A 24,499-nucleotide genomic window follows, 5' to 3' on the forward strand; every position below is an offset into this window, starting at 1 on the left:
TCATGTTTAGCTTTAAGATTACGATCAATTTAGATTATTGGATTACAAATATCGTGACTGAATTTGGGGTTTTTATTTCGTTTTGACTTATAAGCGCAGAAGGGGATAGGTCTCCATAACTCATGACGAGTCCCCTTAATTAATAGTAAGTAATAGGAAGAAACATAAATAATCACTGTTTCGATGTAGAAATGTCACTTAGGCCTATGTACATAATAAGAGATATACTCGACTTCTTTAGACTCAAATTGACCCATTTTAAACGGATAGAATTCATTCAAACTTGTACACTTATCAACGTTCTGTGGCAATACCTTTCTTACGAATACTCTGTATGATCGCAAGTTTGATAATTTTCTTGATTCTATCATTAAAGCGTGTTAATTTAGACTCATTATTATTTCATAAAATAACTATGGAATGCTCTTTTGCTGTGCCTGGAGGTCCTTCACCGTCTGCATATATTCGACAGTCGCTTCCTCTAAATCTCGATCATTTCCCGCGGGATCGGTTTCGGCGGCTTGTTGGCCGACGTCGCGGTCTTGCCGCATCTTCAATCTCAACTCGCGCATGCGGGCTTCTAGTATGCGTTCTCGTTTGTTCTCGCGTTCCAATATCTGAAAATTTCGATTGCGTAAAGTGAAAGAAAAAGCAAAGAAAGCTATGCATATAAAAATGTATATTTCAAAAAATAAAAGTACATAACTACATGAAATTCAACATTTCAATGTTTTTTTGCTATAAGAAATTTGTAAAAACTTTCAAGGAGGAACATTGACACGTTTTTAATTGTATATGAGATTGTGTTTCTGCATAGTACCACAGTTTAAAGAGAAGAATACATTTGCACAACGCCTTTGATCTCGTAGTAGAAGCCGAAAACGTCTAGACAATGTTGCGATTGTCACGATTAATTGTCGATTGCCGACGATTGTCGCAATTATGTCGTATTGTCAATTTAATCATAGTATATTTACTATGATTAAATTGACAATACTATATATATATAATAATAATGTAAGAATGATGAAAATGTAGATCCTTGTTAACATGAGATGACGATTTGCGATGTCTCACATCACAAGTAATATGTACCATTTATACAACAAAATGACATACCACTTTTAATTATATACTTAAACATCATTAAACAAAATTATAACATAACTGTTTCACCAACACTTACGTGAGTTAAAAGCTGCTTGTCATTCTTGTCGGCAGTTCCAAGGTTTTGTGAAAGCTCGGCCAGGTATATTGTTCCCTTGCTACTCCCACATGCTACTAAAAGACCCTGTAGAAACAATACGCAATAGAATGAAAAAAATGTTCAAACATTCACTTCTTTCTTCAATATCGTTTATTATACACATTTCTATACAAACTTCAATGTTCTCAAATTTTCCGGACAAAAATTTAATAAATATGATATCCAATATCCAACGATAAAGTCAAGTGAGAGATTATTTTATGAAATTTTTAAATAAATAATAAGTAGTTAGAAATCTTACCCCTTCGTGCGGTCGAACTCTAAGCAATGGTTCGTCACATAGTTGAGCCGTTACTATGGGCGCACTGCGTCGGCGGAGAAGATCCCAGCAAGAAAGGCAACCATCCCATTGAGTTATCAACATGAGGGAAAATCTAAAAAAATATTTAACGGTCTTACTACAAATGAGATAAACTTACAGGGCCCCCCGTTACCCAATTAAAGCTGTTAGTTAGATAGGGGAAATATGAAAATTAGATTTTTTTTATGTTATAAACCGGCAAAGGAAACTGAGGGGGTCGTCTGATGGTAAGCGGTACCAAAACATTTGCAACGGTGTAAACACAATTCCAGAGATCTTATCCGTCCCTGCAAATCGAATGCCGAATTTACGTGGTCTGGGATAAAGAAAGGATTGATGAGAGGAACATAGAAAAGGACTGGAAAGGACTAGGAAAAGGATACGGGCCTGCGGCTTCCCCACTCATCGAACGAAACACAGAAGCATGGTACTATTCCGGTGCGAGTTGGCCCAATTTGTGCCGTAGCAGGCTCGACGCCCACATTTAAAAGGTAGATTTACTTTAGATGTTTAAAAATAGTTTAACTATACATTGGGTTCAAATTTTGTTTTATAAGTAATACTGTAGGTACTGCTTTTTCTTGTTAAACCGTCACGTTTAACCTGGTGAAGCATCTACATCGAGTGATTGCATTACGTACGCGCAGGTATGCTACACGTAGGATCAACATATAACGTTTAAACTAATCGAATATTTGTAGTTTTCCTAAAAAATTCAACATCGTTCTACTCAAAAAAATCGTGCACAACAAAAAACTTTCAGTGCCTGCTGTTGAATACGAAAGTGATACAAGTACCTCGTCGTTTCGATGCCGAATACTTACAATACAAAAATATTGAAATAGGTTATTAAATTTTACTTATATAGCAAACCTAACGGGATTCCAAGCTCCATCAGTTAGTTTAGTGTGATGTGAATACGTCCACAAAATGGACGACTCTCGACAGTCCTCGCTCCACACTTTCGCTGTCCAATCGCCAACCGTCAAAAAGTTCTTTAAAAACGTTGGATTCCTTTGAAGTGCGTATACGGGTCCTAAATGAGCTTCGTACTAAAAAAACATACATTAAATGATTAATCAATAAAATAAATTTATTTAATCCATAGTAGAGGTTGAAAATATTATTTGTTACTTTTGAGGGTAGTTTTTCTAACGGCGTTTTGCCCTTACGATTGCCTCCTATCACTAAACCTGTTTCGGTTCCGACCATAAACCTGAAATTTGATAAGTTTATGATTATATAATATTTAAGTATTATTACGCAGACTACCCTTTTCAATAAATTATTACCTGGTTGGAATAGTTGGTTCATATTCTAGAGCGGATATTCCTAGAGCTTTATCGACACTTTGAGTATCTGACTGTAGTTTAACGAGATCTATGATCATTGAATCCGTTGGTTCATTCATACTACGTATATCCCACCTGAATAAATTAAAAAAAAAATAAGAGACAGTAAGGTGCATTGATACATCTTGATTATTAATAATATATTGGAAATTGTAATTTGTATACCATTTTACAACTCCGTCGGGAGATGAGGAGAAGAATTCAGCTCCAGTTTTTGAATGAACAAACAGTACATTTCGCACCAATTCTCTATGGGCCACATGTGGAGGACACATTGCAAACGGTTCCCCACCTTTGCGCATATCCCAGCAGCCTACCTGAAAAAAAAAATTCAATTAACATTTGGAAATAATGGAGAAAAGCTTTAAATTATTTCTGCATTATAATTTGATTACCTGTCCATTTAACATACCACCAACCAGAATATGCTGGTCTCGAGGGTTATACTGAAGGTCTAGTAGCGGCTGAGTTGGTTCTATTATGAGATCTGGAGCGTTCGCATTTTCTAAAACGGATAAAATTCTAATAAATAACAAACTGCATTTAGAAAACAATACCCATATGAATATTAATGAAAAAATAAAGAATAATGAGTGGTACTACGTTACAGTCGCTATTAATAGCATTATTCAATATTTTCTACATACAAAAACATTTTTAAGATAAAATTAACTACCAAGAATAACATTTACTTAAAGTGTAGAATTTATTTTCTTATATCATATTATGACTACTGAAGGTACAGGATATCAACTAGAAAACCCGGGACCGGGTTAGTCTGCTTCGTACTGTCTATTTTTCCTTTGGTTTCAGGAGCGAAAGCTAAAGAAAGAAAGAAAAAAGCGAAAGCTATATAAACTGAAACCACTTAACCGATATCCCAAATGTATGAAAACTGTAAGCTTCTGTTACTCCTCATGAAGTCAATATCAGCATGAGCAGAAGCCAAGCGGGCTCCTTCAGCTTGCCACGATAAAGACCTTACAGGTCTTCTGGTTCCCGGTTCTCTATAAACATTTACTGTGTGACAACTGCTACGTTCCACTGGCGGTATGGACGGCAATTCTGAATAATACGTCTGATACATATCCACTGCGTTGTTCTGTAGAATATTGTGTTCCATACTCTGGAAGGTAAAAATCGTAAACAAGGTAGATCTTAGCGAAATTTATAAATTAAACATTTTTATTACTCTAAGCTATGATTATCACAAATTACGCGTCACCTTGTTTGTCCGCGATGGTATCTCAACCGATTTTAATCAAATTTGTAAACCATGTGCAGTTTGATCCAATTTAAGAGATAGGATATATTGTATTAATTCAATTACGATACGCAACTTCCAGGGCGAAGACGGGGAGAGCAGCTAGTTAAATATAAAGTACTTAATTGGGGATACGTGATACGCGTAGATTAACGTCGACATCCACTCGACATTATCATATTCTCTTCCTTACCCTTCCCAGTCCCTTCCTTTATTCCTCTCTTCATTCCTTTCCTAATCCCTTTCCAATTTGCAGTCAGCAATCCATTTGAAGAGGCGTAAGGTCTGCATTTGGACCTTACACCTGTCTAAATGTTCATGGGCGGTGGTAGCGCTTACCATTAGGCGACCCACCAGCTCCATTGCCGACTATGTCATAAAAAAAAAATTCATTTCATTGGGTTAATATTAGCTACAGGAACAAGTAGATTTTCTTACGTGACCAAGATGCATAACTGCATGAATATAGGCATCATCCTTTTCTATTTTCCGACGATATCTCTGTGCCGCTTCTGGATCATTCATATTAATGTCCTTTGGCCATCCTCCTTCGACATGATTTATGCCTGAACTCGTATATTCTGCTCTAAAATAACATACAACATCACGAATCAGACACGAAGCTGCGGTATGAATAATTATAGTAATATAAAAAAAATACCAAAACGTATATAAATATGTATGTAAAATGATTTACCGTACAGAATTCACCCAGTGTTCGGACATAGTACCCGTATTTTGTATGGCCACATCAACTGGGTTGCGAAGAATATAATTTTTGTAAAGCGCCGGATTATTTGGTATACTGACACGCATCTCGGGGCCATAATCTTCGAACAGAGTCTGTCTTCCAAACTCTTTTCGACGTTTTGTATATTCATACACCAATTCGCTCTTTTCTTGTTTTTCCATATTAATTCGATGGGCACATAAACACTACTTGAGTCAGTGGACAGTTTAATCAATCGCCGTGGTTACCGTAGTTAGTTAAGTTAGGATTAACAAAAAAAAAAAGAATGGAACAGTAAATAATTTAAAGAAAACATTGATAAGCACCAAATTAATACGACGAATTGTAAAAATGTGAAAAAGAAAAAACTTCTCATCAAAATATCTTAGCTGCAAATAGGAAAAATGTTGTGAGTAAGAAAACAACTGTTTTATAACACGTTTATTGTAAGTTTAAACGAATTTAATGATAATTATAATAATTAATACAATGGGATTGGGTCAGCTGGTGATGCACGCCTTAAGCTGAGGACCATTACCCGGGGAGGTGTAATTGCTAACTTTGCTACACATTGTTCTAGAAGCAATCTCCAACGTATTGAGGCTCGGTCATCTTGCGACATGTTTTTCAGCTGATCGACCTATAGTTCAATCTTATACTTAATACAATGATTAATAATATGTCCATATAAAAATATACGTAAGTAAAAAAAAAAATACCAATTACCTATACCTACCTATAGAATATTGTAAGGTATGCTACACTATATAAGGATAGGCTATACTCCTAAGCAAAGCTTATCTTACCGTATATCCAAAAGTATCTCCGAATACGTTTATTGGCAAACGAGCTGATATTTCTCCGGTATGATCCGCGAATTTTATTCTTATATCTTCTACATTAGTATTCCTAGAAAGTTTAACATAACTATTGAAGATTATTGCTTCTGTAATTTTTATAATTTATTTAAAAAATCCACATTCATAAAAATTTACGATGTGATTTTCTATGTAACGTCAAAGATAATTGGTAATTACGTCGTAGTAAGAAGTTCTTCCAGATCAAGATGCGTCACTAAGCCATGAATGGTGGCACAGAACGGAGTTCCTGATATTAGTCTATCACGTATTTGTGCTACGGACGCTGAACACGGCCTCTCCCCACTCCAAGCCGCCCACGCTGCAGCTTCACCGCCGTCTATATTATATAAATTAAATAATAGTAACATACGTTTCAATAAAATAATACAACGGACAAAATAATATACCACACGCGTGTATGCACTTTCACTCCTTCCCTCATAATATAGTTATGCACATATTTGTAGTCTATATCTGACCGTAAGCTTCATTCCCTAAACTGAGGTGAATACTCTGACGGGAAGCGTGGTCCAAGGAAATTCTTGTGGGCATAAGATTTCTCATAGATTTTATCCGTTGCGATGTGAAACAAAGACAGACAAACATACTTTTGTATTTGTATTATCAGTAACGATACAAAGATTCCGATAAGGAAGAAAAGATTATGATGATCCTATCAATATTTGACAATAAATATCTTAGAAGGTACATAATACTATTAATAAATATCATAAAGCAACACCTTTTTAAACATGTACATCGATAACTTAAATTGAAGTTAAAAAGATAATAACAGAAACAATGTAAACGTATTTGAATACTAACTACTGGCTTGATTGCTCATATACAATCTCAGTGCTTCAGCCTCAGGCGTGTGAGGTTGGTGCGTGATGACTGTACGAGAGCAACACTGAACGCGAAGAGACCTACGCCAAGAGACCCTCGCGTCCGCTATAAAGAGCACGCTATCTAACGCGCGCCAATCTTCTGCCCTAGAAGTATTAGTGTAAGATGTTTACTAGCTGATTCGTCGAACATCGTAACGCTAGTATAATATTATCTGTGGTTACGCCGTAGAATGATCATACATTTTTTCTTACATATCTTTGACGTAAAACCTTTCTTAGACAATAGTAAATGGATTAAAACCAAAATTATAGAAGTACACAAAACGGAAAATTGTCGGGTGGTCAAGAGTAACATAGAATATTAGGGTATTTTCTGTGAAATTCAATCTATGTAGCTACGTAAAACAGTATGTGTAAAGACTACCTTTGTATTGTGTCAATTTCGAACATATCGAGTAAAACAGAGGCTGGTGTTGTATTATCAATTATTTCCACTGCTCGTACTGTCATGTCTGCGCCTGAAAAGTAAAATCGAAAAGCCTATACAATGTTTTAGCTGTACTACCATATTTAAATAAGGAATTATAATATGTATTTAAAACTAACCCATTTTTGTTTTTATGTTTTTAGGTGGTTGGACACATTTAACCACCACTAAGAGATCAACGTACACATTATCAGTTTGTTCTGAAATATAAAAATAAATTAGAATGTTTTAATACACAGATGAATTATATACATTACATGACTTATATAGCAATGAAATACCGGTATATTTTAAAACTTCAGCCAAACCACAATAGCCAGCGCATGGTTTTGTAGGTATATGAAGTAAAGGCAAATAAAATGAAAAAGTGTCTCCTCCAAATATATTAACGTCGGATGATCCTTCGTTTAGAGATAAATAAAAGGGAGAAGATACCTATAAAAACAAACATAAATTAAAACCTACACATAATGCATATTATACATCATTTTTTTAATATTACACGTACATTTACGTTATTGCAAACGTGCAATTGTTATATATTTAAAGCTACTTACTTATTAGGTATTTACAGAAAAAGGAAAAATAAAAAAGTGTTGATTAACCTGTGGCCTAAAAGCTTCATTTCCACATCCTTTAATGCTTATCTTTGGTGAGGATATTTCGACTATGAATAAAAGTATAATTAGTAACATTTTTAGTCTTCGATAAAGAAATACACATAGCTATAGTATTACATACCAACATCACCTACTAAAAATCGTTCATAAAATGTTATTACGAAATATTCTGAGCCCCAAACATCAATATTAATAGTGTCCACATCTGAATCCCTTAAAGTAAAAGACATCACCCCTCGCAAAACACCGTTTTGCTTTTTTGCACCAAAAGTCCTTGGACTATTTTTAGCTATAATTATCCCTACTATCAAAGCATTTTTTATATTGATATTTAAATTATTTAAACAAATTTTTTGCACACCAGACATTATCCGGGAATTGCATTAAATTATATTTAATATAAGTTATATTAACAAAACAAAAATAGTTCATGTAATATTGAAATTATTTAATAATTAATATTAATGAATATCAGCGTATCCTAAATCGTGTGACTATGATAGAACATCATTTAAATTTTGGCGCCACTCGTAGTCATAGATTGCAAATGAAAGGAACAATAAAATATAGCACTAGCTGTGAATGGAATAATTGTAAAAGTGCGTGTAGCTATGATCTTATGTATAAAATTGCACGCGCGTGAATGCATGTTCAGTGGATTGGATTATCCGCGTCAGTATTGTATTACTGTTTGATGCGTGTTTTCTATACAAACAAAGATATTTACAAGCAACGTGGAAACTTGAAACTCGCATTCTCGGCTCACTGAACTTGGCCCCACCTAATTTTTATTTTGAAGTGAAACTTCTTTAGAATCGTTGTGATTTCAAAGCTAATGCAAAGGAAAAACGACAGGTGAGAGAGACAAATACAAGAATGTGTAGAATGAAGCCGGCAAAGAGTGAGATAGAAATATACATACTATTTTATATTTTATATATATTCATCTCATTCTTTTGTCGATTTACTGAAGTTTCACTTCTATCGTGTGTGAATCGCACACACATGTTTTTTTTTTATTTTTTCACTTCAACTGTATTGTTGTACTATTCTTTGATGTAAAGTTTTGAGTAGTCAACAGAGTAACTAGCTAGTATAGCTATTAGCTATACTCTATAGTGTATTTACTTACTCCTTGTCTAGTATATCTGTGCCATATAACACAATTGGCAACCATAGATTATTCACTTATTTATTGCCTACTGTCAATTTTCGCGGTTAAAATTGAAACAAATGCAAAAATAAGTATTCTAGCTAGTATAAAATAATTATAATAAACTATAATATGATAGAGAACACAATTAGCAAATAAGAAAAGTAATAAAATGATAGCAGATCTTTATAACAATAATTAATGTCTAATAAGTTTTATGTAGTGAGTGTATTGTTTAGCATAAACTAACCTGAGATCTGAATTTTTCATTCTTGCTCGATATATAATTTGCCTACAATATGTTGCTTAAAATAAAACCATCTATTGATAATGAAATCGATCTTAAACCAGTTGCTATTGAGAGACAGAATATTGATTATAAGGATTGTTCTCAACGTTTTTACCAAGTATCGAGAGATTTTACTAAGCAATACGCACACATATATTCTGCGAGATTGAATAAATTTAGAGAGATTTTAAGCCCATTAATACACAAAAAATGGTCCAACAACTACAAAGTTTTGAAATTGTGTGACTTGCGTGAGAAAGGAGAACCCTGTGTAATAATTGGTACACTTTTTAAACTTCAAGAACTTAAGCCTAGTATTCTGAAGGAGCTGTCAGATCAATTGGAAATTATTCCGCAACCATCAAGGTACACAGAAATTTTAACATACAATTCTTATTGTTGTCCTAAAATGATTACCTTTTTATAAATTTTACTGTATGATTTATAGGACTCATTTTGTTCATGAAACTGACACAGTAGTATTGGAAGATGAACTCCAAAGAATCAAATTATCTGGAGATGTGATTAATGTAAATGAAGTTGTCACTGGAGTAGTTGTTGCAATTCTAGGTATACCAGTATTTTGAATTTATTATTATAAGTGATGCCGAGTGAAATTATAGGGTTTTCCTGTGAGTTGAAGATAATAAACATTCACTATGACACTTGTATGGGAATACATACAACAAAATAATACTCATTTGTGTAGGTACAATACAGCCCATTTATTAAAAATCATTATACCATCTATAATATTGATGAAATTCCTCAATTAAATAAATAATTCTCAAAGGATTTTTCCTAAGAAACTCAAAAATTAATATTTCTGTTCTGTTGTCACAGAAATATTAATCATTTGTATCATACAATTTAATAGCACATGGTGTAATATGATATTATGGTTATAAACTATTTAGTACTAGCTCTTAGCCTGCAGCTTCATCCGTGTATCTAAATGAAAGTCATGTGCTAATGTGATGTTTGACTGTGTTACTCTTCCAACTGACTTCACACACAAAAAAATATAAGTATCATAAAATCACTCTGTTGCAACATAAAAAAAGAAACATAACTAGCTGTTGACTTTGCCTTACCTGTGCTAAATTTTTTATCTCCAGAATCTTCCTTATGCCTTAACAAAAACATTAAAAAGAAATTAAGCAAATTGGTTGAACCATTCTCAAGTTTTTATGCTTAGCATCTCATTTGGCAATTCATTTTTAATTATATAGCTATTAATAATTTTATATATAAAATTCCCGTGTTACAATTTTAGTTACCAAACTCCTCAGAAACGGCTGGTCTGATTTTTATGAAATTTTATGTGCATATTGGGTATGTCTGAGAATCAGCCAACATCTATTATTCATACCCCTAAATGATAAGAGTTATGCAGAACACTGTTTGCCGGATCAGCTAGTAAAGAGATAGATTTTGTTCTTTTAAAATAGATTTATTATTATGTGTATAGATTCAATTTAAAAGGATTCAAGTATAGGAAATATAGAAATTATTACTTAATATTCCATAGGATCTGAAGATGAGGATGGAATTTTTTCTATAAAGGATGTGTGTTGGGCTGGCTGCAATATACAAAAACCTCTGCCACAAATAAGTGTAGACAAGTAAGTATTACATGATAATAAGAACAATTTCATTAATATTAACTAACATTATGTAAATCAAAATAAAACAAGTAGTTTTTAAAATGAACATAAGTAATTAATTATAATTATTTTTAGGTACATAGTGCTTATGTCTGGTTTAAATCTGGCCTTAAAATCTGCAGATCATCTTTTCTCACTAAACCTTTTCTTAGAATGGCTCTCTGGTTTCTGTGGATCTTCCGATTATCAAGAAGAGGTTTCCAAAATTGGGAGAGTAATTATTGCAGGTATGTAGATTAATAAAGCTGGTAAAGGCATAAACATTTATATATTGTTTGGGTACTCATACTAGCATATTATTTTCAAACTCAAATCTCAAACATGTATCAGTTACATTTCTTGTAGCATTATTGAATCGTCATAAAATACATTTTTAATATTTACCAACAGTTTGAAATCAGTTTCTTCAGAGGAGAGCAGAGCCAGCAAGAAACTCTGTAGTGGCTCCTTTCAAATCATGTTAACATTACCTTTTAATTCTACACATGTAACATGTATACATAATAATGCTCCCAAAGAACTGTCTTGTGTCCAGAGCATGTAAATAAAAATAAAATGTATGGCCCTTTTTTGTAATACAAATATAATTTCAATATCTGTTGCTCTGCCCCATCGTAGATTTCCATAGGATATGATGCTATGAAAGTAGCTAAAATTAACCAATTAAGTAGTATATGCAGCTGAACTAAACTTAGCAGCTGTGTTAATATGGGCTCCCCTTTGTAGCAACTTATCTAGTGTCATCTCTCATCTCAAGACATTCTGTAGCATATATCTACCTGTTTAAAATGATTTTGGTTTTCACTCTTTTTACATATTTTGTATATTGCTGGGTATTTTCTTATATTAAGCCGTTCACACTGCATAAGTATGGATGCACAAATTTTTTTTTCCTCTTATTACTGAATTCCTTAAGAATAGGGATTAGGGGTATATGCAAGATCAATTAGTTGGATATTTCAAAAGTGTAAACATTTTTTTACTAGTTTAATTTGGTCCTTTTTACAATGGTGTTGTTTTATAATTCCGTTATTATAATGACTTATAAAAATACCTTGTAGGTGGAATATATGCCAATCATTCAATTGAAAGTACCCTAAATGAAGCTGATGTCATTTCTGCATCAGGAGAAGTGGATTCGTTTTGTGCTGCCATTAGCTCTGTTGCACCTTTGGACCTCATGCCTGGCTGTAAGGATCCAGCTGGCATAATGCTCCCACAAAAACCATTCCATTATTGTAAGATGTTTCTTTGGTTTAAAGTTTTTTTTTGTGTTATTTGAATTCATGACTGTCATGATTTTATCTTTTACAGGTTTGTTTCCTAAGGCGACTGAATATAAATCATTTAACCGAGTTTCAAACCCTTATGAATGTGAAATTGGTGGTAAGAAATAAGAAATTTTGAATCAACTATACTATTTTTTTATTATGTAAGATCCAATCTTGATAATATTATAAATTGTGGATTTAAAATTATACTTCAACAAATTTGCAAAAATATTGTCACTTATTTTTACTATATATAATTAATTTTAGGTTTTCCCTGTTTGGGTTCTTCTGGGGAGCCAATAGAAGATATAATTAGGTACAGTCAACTGGAGAACAGAATAGAAATTATGAAGAAGACATTACTATGGAGGCATATGGCCCCTACTTGCCCTGATACAGTTCCATGCACCCCATGTTTAGATACAGATCCTTTTACAATATATAACTGCCCCGCTGTATATTTTAGTGGGAATGGCAAGGAGTTTTTAACAGATCTATATACAGGTAAATATTACTCTCTATATCTTATACCCAATAAATAGAATTGAAATTGATAAAATTTAAAATAATAATGAATTATTTTTTTAGGTGAAGATGGCCAAAAAGTGCGACTTATCAGTATTCCAGATTTTTGTGAGACAAAAACAGTGGCTGTTTTGAATTTGTTAAATCTTGAATGTTATAGCATGACCTTTACATAAATTTTAAAGTTAGTGTTCATTTTCAAAATCTTATTTGTTATAAATTTTATGAAATAACTAATTATAACTTTTATTCTTTGTGACTACATAACCTGCTAACTTTAACTAACTGCTAACTGCTAACTTTATTATACCCAATCAACACCCTATTTTGTAAACAAGTAATAAGCTGATATATATCTATACTAATATTGTAAAGCTGAAGAGTTTGTTTGTTTGAACGCGCTAATCTCAGGAACTGCTGGTACTGGTACATATATAGCCTATATCCTTCCTCAATATATGGGCTATCTAACACTGAAAAAATTGTTCAAATAACTTTATACTAGAAGCTAACTAAATGATCCCTGTTTCCGTGGTAATTTGTAATTCCAACTGAAAGGAATTCCATTCCATCTGAATTCCATTTAAATTTTGAGTACTAGAAAGTACTTTTAATACTGATTATAGAAAATTTTACTCAAAGAAAACATTACATTTCTTTTGAAAATTAAATATTCAAGAATTTTACGATTTCCAAAAATTCGCTTAACTGAGAACTGGCTGAAATCTGTAAAAATGATATTTAAAAAATTTGCCTGCACTATAAACAACTGCAAATAGTATTAAGAGGACTTAAGATGGGCTTACAAAAATCCGCTCTGTATATTCAGTATTTATAGTAGTACAAATGTGGATTAAGTCTGTAATGAATGACTTGGTGTGTAATGAATACACATTTGCTTAGGATTTTTCAATAAATTGCAGTATTTGGTACTCAATAGTGCAGAATAAGTTATGGTCACAAGCAAATTAATCTATAAAATATATTTTATATCTGTGGATTTTGACGCTTTCATGACATTTTGATATAATGTTGTGTACTCTGTATCTTTCTATTGCTCATCATGGAACACGATTAGAAAGACGTATTGTTTGTTACTTCTCGTGCTAAATATTGCCTAAAGATGGGTTTCTAAGTTTTTACAAGCGTTTGCACACCCGCGTGTGCCTTTACAAGTTATCAAAAATGTTGTAAGTACTAATATTTAATGACATAATATCTTTGCAGCCACTTTATTAATTGCGGGGTATGGTTCTCTGTACACATAGCAATCCACATTCCTATAAATGTAGCTTTCACAGTTTCGTTGCGTCTATCACATAATTATTACTGACGTAAACATATAATGCCCATATTGATTGTACTTTAAACTTACGTATTGAGTAAACTCATGTTGACGAATTTTTGTTTTGTTTTGTTTGTTTTCGCGGCTAAAGCGTTTAGTTTCACAATAAAATAAGATTGAATTGTATTTTGTGTAAATTTTTTCTAATTCCGTTTAGATTTAACATTATTATTAGGTTTGAATAAAATCGATAGCATCTTATCATCTCATCAATATGAGTCATCATCATTTCGATAAAGTTGTATGTCATGGGAACAATCTCTGTTTTGTTAAATTTATAACAATAATCTTATTTAATATATCACCGGTTCATCAAATATAAAGAAATTATTTAAAAATACTGCATTGCAAAATATTTTGCAATGTTCATTTAGTGTAATTTTTTCCTGAAAAGATTTGCCGAGTTTTAATACTCAATTGAAAAAATGTCATACATTTTTATTTCGTAACTTTCAATAATTTTATTCACGATTAAAAATTGAAACAAGAGACTACCATTTAAGGAGTATCATTTCCTTTTACAATTTGTAATGGCTGTATTTCTATGAAATGTTTGCTGTTATATTTTCCTTGTATAATAGTATTATGGGTAGTACATGAATTCAGAAGGGCATGAGTATTTGATTGTGTGCTATTTTTTAATATGGCATCTAACGTATCAATATTTCTTAATTTGAAATATATTTTATACATATATCATTAATACTATAAGATCTTCTTTGAACATGTTCGTTAAGTAATCAAATAATGAGAATAATTTCGACTTCATATGCTTCTAATGCTCAAAATTCAAATTAATTGCCTAATTAAAATAATACTATTTTTTACTTTGGTATATTTGTAAACCAGCTGTGCTTCACGGTTTTAATTGCTGTTGCGTTCCTATTTTTGTTTTGTAATATTATATATGTTTGAGGTTGTCTAATAATTTATCTAAATAATCTGTCCACCCTGGCTTCACCTGTGATACTTATATATATTTTCCGACTTTAGGATTGGTCCAGTAGTTTCTGAAATCAGCATGTTCAAACAAATTCTTCAGCTTTGTATTATCAGTATAGATATAGTATACAGCAAGATATAATATCTAACATTTATAAGACAATTATCTGATATTATACTTTATTGTAAATAAAGCAAGCAAGTCAATCTTTAAATTTTTTTTATGATTTGTTTTATGAGAAGAGTTTCGTAAATCCTATTATAATATTATAAATGCAAAAGCTTGTAGGGATGGATGTGTGATTGTTACTGTGTCATGGGAAAACCAGTTAGTGGATGTTGAAGATACTAGGCAGGTGTTTGACTTAAGTTCTGGAATAACAGCTGCAATAAGCTGTAGAAAAACTTTACTTTTGCCTATGCTCATATTGTCAACACTTGTAGCTTGTGGTGATACAGAGTGCCTTTCTTATTATAAAATTCATTCATTAATTGTAAACTCTTTGACTTCTGTTATTGTGTCTTTGAGAAACAGTGTTGAAGTTAAGTAAGTTTAGGTAAGGTAATCTGCAAAATCCATTGGTTATCAGCGATGATCTCAGAATTCAATTATGTTGTTATGTCAAAAAGTATGTGTTTCTGTATACATAATTGATGTTTCTGTACACATATAAAAATTTACATTTGAATAATATGTAAGATGAAAAGATGCAAAACAAATCCTATTTTTATAGTTAGATATTTTCTTTAGCTAAGATCTGTCAGTTAAATTGATAAATAATAGTTAGTGTGTTAGTTTGTTTTTTATTCTGTTTAATTTTGCCCAACTATAAACTTTTAACAGATTCTAAATACAATTCATTTATAATATTTGTTATTACTATGGATTTTATGCTTAATGAATCAACATAACTATCTATACAATAATATGGTGGGCCTCAATTCATCTTCAAGTTATAATTGAAAAAAAAAACTATCAACATATTGACCCCTGACATTGAAGATTCCAAGAAATAATTGATTTACATACAATTTATATTAAAATAGTTTTGCTATCTTACATTTATCACTCAACAACTGTTAATCTCTGTGGTACTTCTTCAGAAACAATTTGGTTCTTATAAATGCTGTTAAAATACCAGCAAAATTTGTATCTATTGTATTATGTGTGTGTTTTGAACCCCCAATGCAATAATAGGAGTGTTTAAGTTTGACTTCAATGTCGGTCTCGTATCGTTTTGAGAGCTCTTAAAGGGATGGGCATATTTCGATGCGTTATTTTATTTCAAAGCGCTTTTTTGGTGTCATGTTAACATGTTTTGGCTATGTTTGATGAATGGTAAAAGATGGTGGTAACAACAAAATGACGGATTGAATATTTTATTAAGAACCTGAATATGAGTATCAAATAAGAGACCTTGAAAAGTAAAATACTATATTTTATTATAAATACACTATGTTAAATTTCTAATTCAAGATGGCTGACAAAACATAACAGGGTCTGGGTTTTTTTCTTAATTTTATTTTAATGTTATTAATGGTTGACTATATTACTTTGCTTTGGATTGATTGTGATAGCTTATCTTATTAGATTGTGAGTTTGTGTAGAAAATCAAATAGTGTGTGATATCATAGAAGTTTTTAAAATAAATAATGATTTTTATTTGAGCTAACAAAGTTACATTATCGTTATATTATATGTGTATAATGATTTGTACACATAATTTTTACCAATGTTTGGATGTGATGTTAATGTTTTTTATTAAACAAATAGGTTTATCCATGTGTTAAAATACATATTAGATTATAGCACTTCCTAAGCAGGAACTCATGATAACCAGCTGTTGATGATAAATTCTATATACTAACTAACTTTCAATATTGTAAATTAATTAACCTAAATCTAAACTAATCAAAGTTTCGGTGATCCAATATTTGAAAAAATACATTGATATCATACAAATATGTATAAAATTATGTTTTCTATTTTTAGTGCCAAAATGGCGTCTCTACAGGACATCTTTGTCCCTTACCTGCAAATACCATCACCATCCAAGAACCTCGAACTATCACGACCTTTCTTCATATCCCTGGTAAGTCAACTATTATATGCTACATGTGTGAGTAACAACTCTCAAAAAAAATATTGGATTCTTAATATAAAAATATAATGTTACGAAGCTTTAGCATTTTTTTTTACCCCCTTTATATGAGTAGAACATCTCTGTGCAAACATGAAAGCATATTTTCTACATATACTTAGTCAATTTGTTAGATAACCTTCCTTGTACAATAACAATTAAGTGTTGTAAAATTCAATAGCAGCGTAATTAATACTTCCAAGAATGCATTGATATATCTATCTATAATTATATAATTATATACAATAACTAAGGCTGTCTATCTATAATTGAATGCGATCAACAAAATATAATATTTTAATAATGTATGTGCGTTTTGCTATATTCTGTTCTATTTAAAATGAGTTTTCTTCTTACTTAAAAGCAAGCTTTATAAAATGGCACTTTCACATTTCATATAAAGACAGCAATTTTGTATATTAAAAAAGGAATCATCTATTCACCAAGTTTATTTAAAGTGTCTTTCGATGTTGTGAAATATACAGTTGATTGCCATATTTCCTAATTCATTTTTTTTAGGTAAATACAATTAATTGTAAGAGATTTGCAAATATTTGCATCGCGGACAGAAATGTGACGCATACAGTGCAATGTCGCCTGATAATACAATTATATTTAAACAATTATGAAAAACATTTCAGAATTCAAACATCTGCAAGGATGAGTGCAAATCAATGGGATTGGTCGCTGGCTTCGGCCGACGGCCTGCTAACGTCTAATGAACGATCTTTGCTGCTCGAAGTTGATCTATTAAATACCGATGAAGGTTGGTACTTGTTGTATGAATTACTTACCCAATGACCTTATAATTGGGCAATTGTGTTATATTTTGGAGTAAGGCCATAATGAGAAAAAAGCTATGATAAGAATCTCAATAAATACCCTGCACAGTTTGACACATGTAATTTTTATATTTATAACATCATCAAACCTCAACTTTTCTTTCGAGAGTTCTATCTTATATCTGCTGTATATATCTGGTATGTGTGCGCGCATGCATATGTGTACGTCTAATTATAATTTTACTTATAGAGACCACTGAAAATTGAGATTGAATTTCATTTTATGAACCGTAAATCTTACCACACCAACGATTACGTTAGTTTATGTCGGCCCAAATTGCGTATGGCTCTAAATAGATGACGCAATAATAGCGTTTAAGACGTCAGTTTAGTATGCGCAAGACATGTTCACTTTCAATTTCGCCAAAACCAAGACATAAATTTAAACCGCCTATAGAAACTGTTATTTAAATAAATTATAACAACTTTACTATGCTCTACTCTCTACCTTTTCGAGCAGCAATCAGGGAGAAAATTCTCACGTGACTTAAAACTGCATAAAGTGCGTTTTTATTGCGAAAATATTTTTTTTTTGTACTGATTATTCTCATTCACTCACACTCCTTACAAATTTTAAAGATTATAATAAGACTGAAAGGGTTTCAATTACTCACGTCATTCTCGAAGCAATAGGTTATATTATACAACAAAGTGGTTAAGAGAAATACTAAATGTGATTTATGCACTCAAGTCCTTATATGTAGAACAAACTCTTTCAACAATAGCGATATCAAAGGAAAACTTTTTGAAGGAAAAAGTATAAAGACAATTTTTACAGATAATTTAAAGATTTTCGACTATTGTGTGAATTATGAAGTATGTTTTTTGAAAAAAAAAAAATTAAAAAAAATAAACTAAAACTTTCACCAATGTGCCAAATGTCTGTGAGAATGTTTTTTTTTTGTTTGAAACGTCCATTTTGACTAGACTATTAATTTTTTAGACTAAATTCTTCTTTTATATGAGTACATTATGAATCCAAATAAATATGATATTTTCCTAGACTGTAAAACGATTAATATAGCAGTAGACGAAATTAATTAATGGTTTCTACGGCTTTATATTTAACTAGCCTTTTCGCAAAATTTATAACATTTCTTATCCCCAAAAATCAAGTGCAGTTGTATGGATTTTGTTGAAACTCATTCATTAAGAAAGAAGTACGTCACAAAAAAGTGTACTTATTGTGAATTTATACATAAAATATTGAATTATGTTTTGTTTATATTCCCAAAATTCTGAGACATATATTCCGTTTAAAATTGTCTGGACACAATTTACTTTCTCTTTGGAAAGCATGTTTCAATTTATATAACTACACTTATTGCTTTCACTGAAATACATAGTCTAAGTTTGTGATTACTCCAATAATAAAATAATTAATCATATTAAAACTACATTTAATATGATTTAATTTTTAGTTTTATAGCATTGAAATGCTTTATAAATGAGAAATTTTGAAAGAATAGAAAAAGTTTGATCCTGCTTCGTGATCAAATTTTTTCTTTTCTTTCAAAATTTCTCATACATTTAATATGGCACAAAGACTGACTAAGCTGTGTATGGTAATTTTTGTTCAGTACGTTGTATATGATTTAGTAGTAATTTCTCTTTTAAATTATAATTACTTTTTTTATATTTTTTGTTACAATAAATCTAGCTTATGTCTTTATATTAGACATTAGTTTAGAATAGCTATACATATATTTCGTATAAGCTAAGAATAAATTTCCTAGAAATACACATATTATAAATGTCATTCGCTTCCGTCGAAAATCTCTACTTCGTCAATTATAACTGGTTCGTAATAGTTTAATAATGCAGACAATGATGCCAACTTGGGGTTTTCTCCTAATATCTAAAAAAAATATTTGTATGGTCTCAAAGTTTATACATAAGCATTACATATAGTGAGCCTGCCACTCCAAAGAGTATACCACTTAGTATTTTTTTCTCCCGAATCTATTGAGTTCACAAAATCGCCCGTGTATTCGAAATGCATATCAGCAAATAACGCTTAACAAAAAAAAAAAAATGAGTACTATCACTCATCATCAGCACACTCGTTTTGCGAACTTGACGTGACAAAAGTTCTCCGAGTGCGCTAGTTCATAACAAGTCGGAACGTATCCGCTATTTTACTGATTCATAAACCCAGCACCGTTATGGAAAATTTTAAATTGGTACGAATTTTTGTAATAGAAATGGTTATTAACGTGTAGGTATGTACATTTTTTTTGCTATTTGCATAGCATTACATATTTTTATTTAAGAAACAGACATATGACATATACCAGATTATACATGTTATACTGACCTTAAACCAGGGCCTATGCCCTTCGCGGACGAATCTTACAAGTACCCGTTGCTCCTCCACTTACGCGCCTTGACGAAACACATTGGGGTTTTAGCCGGTAGGAATCCGACATAACCCACGACCTTTCCCCGGGGCCGTGGGTATCTATGGAAGATTTCCCTACTAAAAAAAAACAAAGGGCCTATGCCCTATAAGTTATACACATAGTGTGACTTTGCTAGTTTGCTTGTTTAATTTTTGATAGTTATTCCAGAGCTATCCTTATTTCTTTGTCCGTTCGTTTATTTGTCCTGTTTCTGACTATTCATACATGATACTCAGCATGAATGTCTATGCCACATCTATTTTAACACCGTTAAATATTTGAAATATCTTATAATAGTCTTAGTTATAAGCTGATAATTTATAAGGACTTATATAATGAGTAATATGAATATGACTTTAAATGCACGGGAATTTATAACATTAGTGTAGATACCAACTTCATTTTATTATTTTTTCGGATATTAACGAGTCTTATTTTGACACGCGAATCCATTATGAGACCATTTGGCAGAACAAAGTAAATTATACAACAGATAGATCAGGTTCTCATACAATGAATCACGTTTGGTTTTCACTTGAATATTCATTTGAACATATTTTAATGTGGTTCAGATTTATGAAAAATACAAAAAAAACAATGTGTATATACATATATTTTTAAAGTAAAAACATATTTTTTTCAAGTAAAAACACCTTTTTGTGCATTTAAAATCCTATTCTTAAGAGGAAAATTTTTTATTTTTTATGTTTGTTTGTAATGCTTAAACTCAAAAACTACTTGGCCGATTTTAAAAATTCTTTCACCATTAGAAAGCTGTATTTTATGTACCACGGGCGAAGCCGGGCAAACTGCTAGTTTATTATAAATATGGTACTGCAGCATTAATCATACATGATTAGTTTCGCTATATTATGAAAATTTTAAACTATACATCGAGTATTTTTCTTTATATAACTTATCAAGATTATTTGTTCACTTGAAACATCCTATTAAAATTAATTATGAAAGTATGTTTTTTGTGTTTGGATGTGTATAAGAATAAGGAGTTTAATTAGATAGTATTAACAAATGAGCGCCTCGACGTTCCCTTATTTCCATAGGTATTTACTATTTACTTTTAATGGTTGTTACTACTAATGTTATCGTTATTTCACATGATGATAAAAAATTCATCAGATATTCATGAAAAATATCAGTATTAACAATTCTATGCAGTCTTAATAGTTTTATACAGAAGGTAACCTACGTCCCTGGGCGTAGATACCATCCCAGATTTTAAAATGGGACCAATTTACATCTTATATATAAAATTCTCGTGTCACAATGTTAGTCTCTATACTCCTCCGAAACGGCTTGACCGATTCCTCTGAAATTTGGTAAGCATATTGGGTAGGTCTGAGAATCGGCTAACATCTATTTTTCATACCACTAAACGATAAGAGTAAGGCAGAACAGCGTTTGCCGGGTGCAGCCAGTTTTACTATAAAATTCGTCATTAAAAACGTCAATAGGTTGAAAACCCACGGAGTTATCGAATAACAAAACCAAATAAAATAAATACAGACGAATTGAGAACTTCCTTCGTCCTAAAAATTCAAAATGAATTTATACAGCCTTTTTTGCAGCGTGCGTTGTTTATGTTTTTGTAGTGTTTTTTTCAGTATATGGATTAAGATGAAAGCAGCATTCTCGTTTTCCATCGTGAAACTTCTTATATATTGAATGTCGTTTTTATTGTAATATAGAGAATATGCTACGTCTATTCCATTTTAACATATATTTGCAACCTTACTCAATTCTATTCTGATGAAATAAGAAGATAGATAACAATCATTCGTTAAAAATCTAAATTTAACACATCCAAGATTATGCTCGTTTATTTTAAAGTTAGGTTATGTCTACGTCGTTATCTTATCAATTTAAATATAATAAACCTTTTGTTACATTAATATCAAGTCATCTATCATGTTGGCTTTATTTGAATACTTCCGAAATTATTTCATTTGTTTTACCAGATAACGTGATTTCTCTATGTATATAAGAAAATAAATATATATTTTTTGTAGTTTTCATTTTATAACTACGGCTCTATGGATTAAAAGTTAATAGTGAACCTTCATGTCACATAACTTTAGGTTTTGACGAATTGTGACATGCTAAATCATTGTTATATATGCTAAATCTTATTTTTATGGACTTATAACTTAATAGTGTTCTAATTTCTTCCTTCTGAAGGGTAACGTCTTAATAAAATCAAATAGGTTAGTAGGAAAAAGCAAGAAGTTAAAACGTTTAGCTGACAAAGATAGGCAGTAAAGAATATATGTAGGTATATAATCACAATCATCATCCTACTTTTTTTTCATGTCATAGCGGGCAACTGAGCTGGTGGTTCGCCAGTGCGATCACCACCGCCCATGAACATTCATAAAGGTAGTTCCTCTATGAGTATGAATGCGCTGCCCGCTTTTGTGGAGTAAGGGAAAAGGAAAGGATTAAATACTGGAAAGAAGGAAAGGACTGGGACGGGTGAGGAAAATTAAACGGGCCTCCGGCTCCCCCACTCGCCGGATGAAACAGTGCATGCCACTATTTCACGCCGATTTTCTGTGGGGGTGTGGTACTTCCCGGTGCGAGCTGGCCCAATTCGTGCCGAAGCGTGCTCGACTACCACAATAAAAACTGACTTTACTTACATACTACTGAATATACTTACTTTCAACAATCATTATGGTCGCATTTTTGTAGACCAGTGGGAGTCTTTAAATCCTACTGGTAAACATTAGCAAAGTAATGTACGACATGACATCGCAATTACGTAGTTTTAACTGAAGTTTCCAAAAACGAAAGAGGCGCAATGAACATATAAAAGATAAATATCGCTTGAACTGAGCCTGAAAGTAATACATACGCACACGCACACACTGATAGAGTTACTTTCGCATTTCTTATATATTGATGTGGATGAGACTAATAGTTGAATCATATTAAAAAAATCTTTTCCTTCCTCGGGTCTTCAACTATATTTGTACCAAATTTCATTTAAATAGACTGAAAACTTTTGGCATGAAATATTAAAAAACATACTTATGTTCACAATAATAATATTAATAGGGATTAAAGATAAATATTTATAATTAAGAAATAATTTATGCTATTGCATTTTACTTTGAATGTTGACGGTGAATTATTTAGGTACATATCATTGAATTCAATTTGATTGGTGGTACGGATTAGTAAAAAATTATAAATAAGAAAATGTTTGAACATCTATTTAGATTCTCAAGTAGACTAAGTATGTCGATTTATTAAGATGCAAATTACTATACACAAAAACATGTATGCATGCTGCAGATTTAGAGAAAATTATGTATTTCTCGATTATTGAAATTAGCTATAGATTATTTATTTATCTACAGTTTATTATAACTGTGATTATGACTATTATATCGTTAGACGTAACTATGCTTTGATTTCAAAATATAATGCGCATTCAACGATTTGCGTTGTAATAAAATTAATTTACTGTGCCCTCGTGTAGGCGACGACTGGACCCCCACGAACTCACCTCATGCCTGATAACGCTGGGGTCAATAATTGTCATCTTATCCTATCCTATTGGCGTACATAGCACGTTAGTGGCAAAGTAGTTATGTAACAGTAAAATTACGGTTGAAGAGGAACTCTTCTTCGCATTCTAAAGTAGATTTGCAAAAGTGCAAACAACCGTTAATTGAAGTGAATTACTAACTCACTTTATAAGAAAAGGAAAGGGAAAATTAAAAAATATTAGTTTGTCTGCATAATATAAATAAGACGAGAGTTATTACTGGATACAGATCTTATAAAAAACTTAGCACTAGTAAGTGTTAAATAATTGAAGATTAGAATAACATACCTGTGTCACCTGTGTCACCTGTGTCACCAGTCTGTATCTCATGAACTGTGTTAGTTAGACTGTTAAACTTTGTATGGATTTTTCTATTGCTGCTATAACACCAAATAATAGAAATAGAGGTTTTTATGACCATTGTTATGGTCATAAATTAAATGGGTAATCCACTTTTTTGCATATGCTCTTTAGCTAACAACAACAAAAAAATAATTTTCAACTCGTAAAAAGATCTATGGAGATAATAATTACATGTATTTGGGAATGTTTGCTTTGTAATGGAAGCAATTTGATACATTAACAAACTATAACGACATTTTAGTTATAGAACGTTTATGAG

The 24,499-nt window shown here is 31.6% G+C and overlaps 5 protein-coding genes across 6 annotated transcripts in view; 3 read left to right on the forward strand and 2 right to left on the reverse strand.

Annotated features, from left to right (window-relative positions):
* Positions 1 to 202, forward strand: part of LOC119828222 (ecto-NOX disulfide-thiol exchanger 2-like) — a 5,940-nt gene extending 5,738 nt beyond the window's left edge. Inside the window, exon 11 of the mRNA XM_038350326.1 lies at positions 190 to 202. Within this exon, the coding sequence (XP_038206254.1) occupies positions 190 to 202 (13 nt within the window). The remainder of the gene's footprint in view (positions 1 to 189) is intronic.
* A 39-nt stretch (positions 203 to 241) lies between these two features.
* LOC119828160 (dynein intermediate chain 3, ciliary) lies at positions 242 to 5,125 on the reverse strand. The gene is made up of 11 exons (XM_038350254.1): positions 4,882 to 5,125; positions 4,623 to 4,770; positions 3,794 to 4,046; positions 3,316 to 3,425; positions 3,086 to 3,237; positions 2,861 to 2,995; positions 2,703 to 2,784; positions 2,442 to 2,620; positions 1,509 to 1,641; positions 1,187 to 1,291; positions 242 to 617 (listed from the first exon to the last, which is right to left on the reverse strand). Exons 1-11 carry the CDS (start codon positions 5,094 to 5,096, stop codon positions 414 to 416), a joined length of 1,716 nt encoding a protein of 571 aa, XP_038206182.1. The 5' UTR covers positions 5,097 to 5,125; the 3' UTR covers positions 242 to 413.
* Positions 5,126 to 5,395: 270 nt separating this feature from the next.
* LOC119828173 (meiosis-specific with OB domain-containing protein-like) lies at positions 5,396 to 8,097 on the reverse strand. The gene is made up of 9 exons (XM_038350272.1): positions 7,851 to 8,097; positions 7,715 to 7,776; positions 7,391 to 7,544; positions 7,229 to 7,309; positions 7,047 to 7,140; positions 6,600 to 6,766; positions 5,952 to 6,111; positions 5,721 to 5,823; positions 5,396 to 5,554 (listed from the first exon to the last, which is right to left on the reverse strand). The coding sequence occupies exons 1-9, from the start codon at positions 8,095 to 8,097 to the stop codon at positions 5,396 to 5,398; spliced, it is 1,227 nt and encodes a 408-aa protein (XP_038206200.1).
* An 835-nt stretch (positions 8,098 to 8,932) lies between these two features.
* On the forward strand, positions 8,933 to 12,866 carry LOC119828312 (DNA polymerase delta subunit 2). Its single transcript, XM_038350436.1, has 8 exons — positions 8,933 to 9,537; positions 9,620 to 9,741; positions 10,703 to 10,796; positions 10,914 to 11,065; positions 11,900 to 12,076; positions 12,153 to 12,224; positions 12,377 to 12,613; positions 12,698 to 12,866. The coding sequence occupies exons 1-8, from the start codon at positions 9,182 to 9,184 to the stop codon at positions 12,808 to 12,810; spliced, it is 1,323 nt and encodes a 440-aa protein (XP_038206364.1). The 5' UTR covers positions 8,933 to 9,181; the 3' UTR covers positions 12,811 to 12,866.
* A 799-nt stretch (positions 12,867 to 13,665) lies between these two features.
* LOC119828359 (activating transcription factor of chaperone) overlaps positions 13,666 to 24,499 on the forward strand; it is a 24,576-nt gene continuing 13,742 nt past the window's right edge. For both annotated transcript variants that reach the window (XM_038350489.1, XM_038350488.1), the window contains exons 1-3: positions 13,666 to 13,824; positions 16,915 to 17,014; positions 17,704 to 17,828. In XM_038350489.1, the coding sequence (XP_038206417.1) occupies positions 17,723 to 17,828 (106 nt within the window). In that variant the 5' untranslated portion in view covers positions 13,666 to 13,824; positions 16,915 to 17,014; positions 17,704 to 17,722. The remainder of the gene's footprint in view (positions 13,825 to 16,914; positions 17,015 to 17,703; positions 17,829 to 24,499) is intronic.

The sequence above is a fragment of the Zerene cesonia genome, chromosome 7 (assembly GCF_012273895.1).
Source record: "Zerene cesonia ecotype Mississippi chromosome 7, Zerene_cesonia_1.1, whole genome shotgun sequence".
Lineage (NCBI taxonomy): Eukaryota > Metazoa > Arthropoda > Insecta > Lepidoptera > Pieridae > Zerene > Zerene cesonia.